Source organism: Habropoda laboriosa, unplaced genomic scaffold (assembly GCF_001263275.1).
Source record: "Habropoda laboriosa isolate 0110345459 unplaced genomic scaffold, ASM126327v1 scaffold12, whole genome shotgun sequence".
NCBI lineage: Eukaryota > Metazoa > Arthropoda > Insecta > Hymenoptera > Apidae > Habropoda > Habropoda laboriosa.
This window is the reverse complement of record NW_017100132.1, coordinates 722787-731273: the sequence shown is the minus strand read 5'-3', so window position 1 is coordinate 731273 and position 8487 is coordinate 722787. Positions and strand designations below refer to the sequence as shown.

General features: G+C 34.2%; 1 protein-coding gene across 1 annotated transcript; it reads left to right on the top strand.

Annotated features, from left to right (window-relative positions):
- The first annotated feature begins 4338 nt into the window (after window positions 1–4338).
- Window positions 4339–6149, top strand: LOC108575594. Its single transcript, XM_017938463.1, has 3 exons — window positions 4339–4354; window positions 4889–5220; window positions 5859–6149. Exons 1-3 carry the CDS (start codon window positions 4339–4341, stop codon window positions 6147–6149), a joined length of 639 nt encoding a protein of 212 aa, XP_017793952.1.
- Window positions 6150–8487: the final 2338 nt, after the last annotated feature.

Here is an 8487-nt window from a genome sequence, read left to right as displayed (position 1 = left end):
TCGAGCATCGTGATTCGTTCCTTTCGTAAAGGTCGAGAATTGTAGCTTGTTTGAACGCGTGCAACGTGAACGCATTCCTACTGAATAGAGCCATTAACGAAAATTTCATATAATACCAACTGAAAAGAGTTACGATTGTTTCATCTATCACGATTCTCACAGAATTATCTGAACAGCATTCAGAGAAATTAAATTGATTTCTACACCTTTGGAAGCTTATTCATTGATAACTGAAGTAATTTTATTTTAAAAATTACTGTGTGTGTGTGATCAGAAAAGTAATTCATTGAAATATCCATTTTATACCTTACGTTCAGGTTGTATTTTCCGAGAAGCAGAGACTTGTTTTGTATGTTCATCGTTATTTGTCCATTTGTGCACAAATAGTAAAAGTAAAAATCTGAAACTTTTGAACATTCACATAAAATGAAAACATTTAAATTTATATATTGGGTTGGCAACTAAGTTCCCGCCGTTTTTTTCAATTTCAACATTCCGCATGTCGTTAAATGTTTTTGGCATAATGTATTAGATCATTCGAAAGAGGATGTTTTGTTCTACCGGAATCTTCTTTGCTCGAGTTAATTTATGTTAATTTTCAAATCATTAAAATGGAATGCCAAGTAGAGAAAAATGAGCATTTTCGACACCTCCTTCTTTTTGCTTTTAATCAAGGTTCTAAGGCCGCAAAGGCTGCTCGCGACATTTGTGCTGTCTATGGAGAGGGTGCCATGGCTGAAAGAACCGCTCGTGATTGGTATGCCAAATTGAAAAATGGAAATTTTGACCTCAAAGACGTACCTCGTTCTGGCCGTCCAGTTGAGTTCGATGAAGAGCGATTAAACCAACTTTTGCACGAAAATTCGCGTCAAACGACAAGGGAACCGGCAGAGAAAATGGAATGCTCCCACACTGCTATAGAGAAGCATCTTCACTCGATGGGAAAGTTTCAGAAGTGTGGAGCATGGGTTCCGCATGCTTTAACTGACAACAACAAAAATCAACCAGCCACAATCTCCGTTGGTTGGCATTATTTCCATTTTTGAATTTGGCATACCAATCACGAGCGGTTCTTTCAGCTATGGCACCCTCTCCATACACAGCACAAATGTCGCGAGCAGCCTTTGCGGCCTTAGAACCTTGATTAAAAGCAAAAAGAAGGAGGTGTCGAAAATGCTCATTTTTCTCTACTTGACATTCTATTTTAATCATCTGAAAATTAACAGAAATTAACATAAATTAACTCGAACAAAGAAGATTCCGGTAGAACAAAACTATTTCCATTTTTGAATTTGGCGTACCAATCACGAGCGGTTCTTTCAGCTATGGCACCCTCTCCATACATAGCACAAATGTCGCGAGCAGCTTTTGCGTCCTTAGAACCTTGATTAAAAGCAAAAAGAAGGAGGTGTCGAAAATGCTCATTTTTCTCTACTTGACATTCTATTTTAATCATCTGAAAATTAACAGAAATTAACATAAATTAACTCGAACAAAGAAGATTCCGGTAGAACGAAACATCCTCTTTCGAATGATTTAAAACAGTATGCCAAAAACATTTAACGACATGCGGAATGTTGAAATTTAAAAAAACGGCGGGAACTTAGTTGCCAACCCAATATATATAATTATCATTTTTAATATTTCAATAGTTCTCATTATACGTTGTAACTTTGTTTTAATTTATTCTTTGGTCAATGTCAATTTATTGCGGATAAAACCTGTTTCACGTTTTTATAATTCTGAATTCTTTGTCGCATTAATTACACAAGCTTTGTAAAGAAGAAGGATGTAGTTTAATACGTGAAAAGATAACAGAATTTCTGACAGAAAACGCGAAAATTATCAACTCATTTAAATCACTCAGAACCTAATCATGTTGCATGTTCCAAGCATCGCGTGTTAGAAGAGCCAGTTTGCGTAAAAGCTTGCGCAACTCTTTCTTAAAGTTATCGACCGAATTATATCATGTTACATTGTAAACAGGGGATCTGAATCGATGTTAATTAAACAAACCAGGTCGCTACTCTAATTTACTTGCTCGTGTAATGTACAATTATACGAACAACCTGGTATAATACGGTGACCGAAAGTAAACATTCAAATGCACATACTTGAGAAATGTTTTATATGAAAACAAAAATCAGACTAATATTGATAATCGCTTGTTGCCTTTAAAATATTCGTGTGATTTCTATCCTTAGTATTCATTACCATTTATTTTCATTATTTTCTAAAGGAAGTAAACACTGTTTGAAAATAAATTGAAATTGAACCACTGCTATGCCACAATTTTCTCATAATTACTATCTCTGTAAAAAATTAAGTTAATTAGCATTTACTATTATTCACTTTAATTATTTTACAAACAAAGTAGGTGACATTTGAAAATAAAATATAAATTATTATCTCTGCGAAGTATAAATCTGTCAGTTCCTTGTTTGCGCCAATTTTTATTTAGACAGAAGAATAAACATTAGACTGAAAGAAGAATTTATTACAAAAAAGAACACTCCAAATAGAATTACATTACAATGAATATACTCTGCCAGTAAAAAGTTTCGAATCACCTCCCACTTTTCATCAATATTAAATCTGCTGCTAATTTTTTATAGATTTCAAGTTTATCCCATTTCTACTTTTATCAATTTGTCTCATATCAATTGATTCGAACGATAAAAAATTCTCAAAGTCGCTGACTTTTTTCAGGAAAGTTTTGTCTAAAGTGCAATGCTCGGTGATTCTAAACTTTTGGCCGGTAGTGTACATCTCCTTTTTCTAGTATTTAAAAAAAAAAGGAGAAAATGTTCCAAAATACTCCTCGAAATATTTTAATAACTTTTATTCCTAATGTTCATCTACGAGTGTAAAATAAATGTTGCAGTCACTGAATAAAATATTAAAACTACTCCTCCTCTAAGTATGTTAATAACTTTCATTTTTAATATTAATCTATGATAGAAAAATAGTGTTGCAGTCGCTGGAAAAAATGAATAAAAAATTTCTGTATGCACATGTCAAGGAGAATCGCTGAATTTTGAAGCGGTATCGATGACCAATTGGCCAGGCTGTATCTGGGCCATCGTTTATAAGGGAACGGTAGCTCATCGTAAAAAGAGGACTGCCTTGAAGGGATCACTGGATCACCAGGAGGATCTATGATCCCGTCTAGTCGTCCGTGAATCGGGCATGTTTCGAAACCGCAGAAAAGTTCTCTGCCTAAGTCGCATTTGTGGCGAGGGGGTTGAGATTGCAACGCGTGAAAACTGACCTCGAAAAGTCGAGACGAAACATCAGGGACGTTTGAGGACGACTGCTAAGTAGATCACCATTTTTCATTGACAATTAACGTCTGCTTACACTTTTAGAGGCGTTCTACTTGTCCTTTTAGTATAGAAAAAAATAACGTGTGATATTTTTTCAATTTTTACTTGAATACACAATTTTTGTGTTATTTATTTATGTTCTTATCGCCATTTTATGAAAGTAAATTGAAAAATATAAACATTAAAGGGTAAGTAAAAATCAAGTATAAATATTCTACTGATATTTTAATATTACGTTATTAAAATGACACTTTTATACTCTTTTTATATGTTACGTACTTTTATATTCTTCAACTATTTAGTTTTGGAAAACTACGTGTGCGATTAATTATATTCGGTTTAATTGTATTCATTATAGGGAAGTTGACTGGAATTCAGTGGAATTAATAAGTTAATACTTAGTGCATTATTTTGAATTTAAGAACAGGAACTAACTTCAAGGAACTAGTATATTAAATTCCGATTAAATCTCTCTGAAAATTTGAAACTTTTGAACTTTTAAAGTTCACATGAAACTGGAAAATTTTTACAATTCACGTAAAATTTAAAAGTTCTCAACATTCACATCTAAATGAAAAACTTTCAACATTTACATAAAATTGAACAATTTCAAAAATGCACGTCAAATTACGCGATTCTAGAAATTCTCATAAAATTCAGAAATTTTAGAAATTCACGTAAAAATTGTTACTCTAACGATCTCCTGATTTATCGATCGTGTACACATTGAGAGTAACGAAATGTGAAGTTACTCGTTCGACAGGCACTTCATCATTAGCCTGCAATACTTTCTCACGCGTTTCAGCAAAAAACATCGTTATGACATCGTACAATTCATGTTTGCTTCATTAGCGATAAAATAATTAAGGTATCAATTTCCATGTCAGGTGTGATCATCGTAACGTGGTTTCGCTGGTCAACGCCGCAACGCTATAAAAGGTAGATCGACCGATCGAACCAGCCACACTTGCAACCGAGACGTTCGTTTCGCGGCTGGTGGTGTCCCAACAACATGAGCTTGCTTGTAAGTGTGATTACATCAGGGAGAAATCGCTTCATTGTCATCGATAAGTTTCGATTCCATGGAAATCACCATTGAGGATAGTTGAACGTTGAACATTCATTTATAGAGAATTCTTTTGCTTCGTTTCAGTTCAGAATAGCTTACATTGATCGATTCTTAAATATTTTCAAATTTACCTAATACAATTATTCTTTACATTACTGTAAAATCAATAGAAAAATAAAATCACCGTTCAAAATTCACTTTCCTGCATACCTAAAGAAAAGGTCAATCCACATTCACATGTCAGATATAACCCCCTAAAAAACAAATGAAATTTTAAAAAGTATTATCTTGTACAATAGTATTCATACGTATTCTACGTATTTAAGAAAAAATCAACTAACATTCATAAGTTCGGTTTAATATCAACAAATAAAATTACATTGAATGACCTCGTCTCTGTTATCCAACGAATAATCTGTGGTCTGAAAGCCGAAGAATTTTCTTCGAAACTCACAAGATGCAACGTAATTCTTCGGCGCACCTTTTCAGGTAGTCCTGGCCGCGTTAGTGGCACCGTCTATCGCCGAAACCTACGAAGACAGAGAATACTATAAGTACAGAGGTCCTCCAGCCCCTTTGTCGAACGATGGGCTTGTCATGGACACGCCGGAAGTGGCCCACGCGAGGGCTTCCCACTTAGCTTTGCACGCTGAGGCCATGGCCAGATTGAGGAAGGCTCAGAACGATTACGAAATGTATGAGAACAACGAGATGTCGTATATGCCACAAATGATGGACCCCATGGAAACTGTGATGCAGAAACGGCAGAGACAGAGGGCGTACGTGCCATTGGATCGTGATGCACACGTCATGGACCCTCCTGAGGTAAAGGAAACAGATTTTACACTTCGTTGACGAATCTTTCGAATGTAAATTTAAATTCTTTGGGGGAAATTTTTGAATATTGATATTAATTTGAATTTGTGAAGAAAATTTTTGAATATTGATATTAATTTGAATTTGTGAAGAAAATTTTTGAATATTAATTTCAATCTACAGTGAAAATTTTTGAATATTGATATTAATTTGAATTTGTGAAGAAAATTTTTGAATATTGATATTAATTTGAATTTGTGGGGAAAAATTTTGAACGATATGTGGAATATTAATTTTACTATCTTTTAGATTATCTGAAAGTTAAGAAAAGGGAAATGAAGGGAATAAAAAGTGACATATTTCACTTTGAAGTTAAGGAAATTATTACATATCATATTCCACATTTTTAGGAACCTTCGAATACTCGATATCAATTGAATCTGCCCTGAAAAACCATCAAAAATATATATTTCAAATTCAAGCTTCCTACACGGCTTTCCATTAATTAATTTCTACTTTAAAAATTCAACGAAGGATTTAAGACATAAGGAGGTCTTAATTTCCACTTTTAAAATTAACAATAAAGAAAAAATTGAAGGTAAATTATATTTTTTAAATTAACAATAAATATTTCTCCTCATTTTCAGATGGCGGACGCGAAAAGTGCTCGCATGGCGGCGCACTCGCGCGCAGCTTCCAAGGCGTCCGAATTCTACGAACTCGACGTATTCGACGGGCGAAAAAATCTGGTCTACCTGGCTCCTATTCGAGTTACATACAAGCACACGCCGTCGATGGGCTATCGGGGTCCTCTCGCGCCATTGGGACCGGATGGACGCGTGGTGGACACGCCGGAAGTGATGAGGGCACGCGAGGCACATCTGAAAGCGCACGCACGCGCTGCAGCGCTCTCCACGCACAACGATCTTTACTACTGAAAAAGAAAGAAGATTTTTTTTTTTCTTATATCAATTCGATGATATTTAGGTAAACTGATTAATTTAATTACTGTAACATAGAATGTATCATGAAGATAGTATTATATGTAAAGGAGAATTAATGTTTGTGATAGAATTGCAACGATCAATGCAATATTTCTGGTTTCGAAGGAGCTTTCCGAGTTTGTTTGTTTTTTTTTTTTATTTCTGGAAGTTGCGAACATAAGGGTCGATTTACGAAGATAAATACCTCTTTGAATAGAAAAGAAGATATTACACGTGACAGTGAAAGATTTGCATTTTGACTTCCTCTTCGCGGCATTTTAATCTTTCCCTGTGTTTTATTGTTATTTTCTTGGATATACCTCTGTATAGATATATTGTACTTTCGATCGTCTCGTTGAAAGTTCATTTTATCGTTCATTTACACTCTGAAAATAATGTTTAATTTATTTAGCTTCGAGGCAAATGTAATTTTACTTTATCTTAGGAGTAAATGTAATCCTTAAGGCGATTCAATACTTTGAATTGCGAGTTTACCTGAACTTCGTCGAATTTACAATGTAACTGATGTGTTTGATAATTCTCCACTGTTAAATCGTTCGACTTTCTGTCAAAAATCTGTTTGGATTTCGTATGAACGAAAATCGCGCAATGTAATTTTTGCAGCCGTCATGATGGCCAGAGTTTATGTTGTACCTGATTTTTTACACTCCATTCCGGAACGCGATTTTCGTTTGTTCAACGATACGACAAAACTCGAACGACGATATTTTTCTGTTTGTAAATAATGTTATCGTTCCAATTATTTTATTATATGAATAATCATTTCGTTGTTTCACGTTGCCGATGCTGCAATTTGAATTTTATTGCCATACAATTACTTATAATTAGGTATAGCTGATGCAGAATTTAAGGTTAGATTAGGTTATGCAGGATAGTCGTAGATAATAAGACGTTTTGCGAAACGACGAATAGTATGTTAATTAGAGAAAACTGTCATCCCTGCCACCGAAGTGTATTCTGTATTTTTTATTGTCTCTGTGGTAAAATAAAATATGAATGTGGTTCTGGTGTCGCTTATCCTTCATTTTACGTCCTCTTTTCGTTCTTAATATAGAAATAACGATTTTACCGTGGGAATTTTTCAAATTTATTTAAATAGCAGGAGAATCGATTTTCATATACAATATGTATATTTAAATGTCAAGACTATGGTAAATAAATAATTGAAAGTATTTTTAAATTCATCTATTTTGTCACTTGTCTATTTCTTTTACTTGTCTACTCAGTTATTCACTTAATTTTATTCTACTGTATATTTCTTTTGCACGCCTATTCTTTTTCTGCTTCCTTACTTTTTCTACTTGTTTACTCATCGTTTGATTTCATCATTCATTTTCACTACTCGTATATTGATCTATTAATCTACTCGTATACTAACTGATTATGCAATTATCAGCTCATCTGTTGCTTTACCATTTGCTTGTCTACTCGTCTACTCGCCTACTTGTCTACTCGTCAACTCATCTACTTACTGATTTATCTACTCATCTACTTACCAATTCATTTACTCAACAACTTGCCCCACATATCTATCTACATATTTACTCATCTATTTAACTATTCATTCAACAATTCTTTCGTCCACTCTACCACTAAACCATTTACATACTCGCTTAAGCATTTTACTTTTTCGAAAAGAAATTGCGATTCCTTTGAACACAAGTAACAAATGCAGTAAATTCTCTACAAGAGTCAGTAAGTTGGATTCTACAAGTGACAGTATGGATGGTCTTACGCCTAGGTCTGCGTCATTGCTGCGCCCATGTTATCTCGCACGAAGTCAGTCAAGCGTGTAACGCTACACCAGCGTTACACTTTACGAGATTTCACAGCTCGACAAATCATAATAGAAAAATATAATTTCTTTAATTTTACTTTTTTTCATCTGGAATTTTTCTTAACATGTTGATGAGATTTTTCGGATGAAAATGACATCAAACACGACATAATTCGAACAACATTTACTTATTAACACGTTCACTGTCACGCCAGATTTACAGGTTGCTGTCACGCGGCCACAAGAAAAAATACATTTTAAGCATATACATTAAACAGCTCATATTTGAGCTGGCAATACACAACACAACCACTAAACCAAATCACCAGTAAAATTTTCAATATTATTATTGAAGTAAGCTTTCGTAGAACGAGAGTGAACAATTGAAAATATCAAAAGAAAAAACGCGAATTCGTATCTTTTTCGATTCTAGAATATAAGAAAATTTGAATAAAATACACGACGAGAGTTGGGGAGAAGCATAAGTTAAACGCG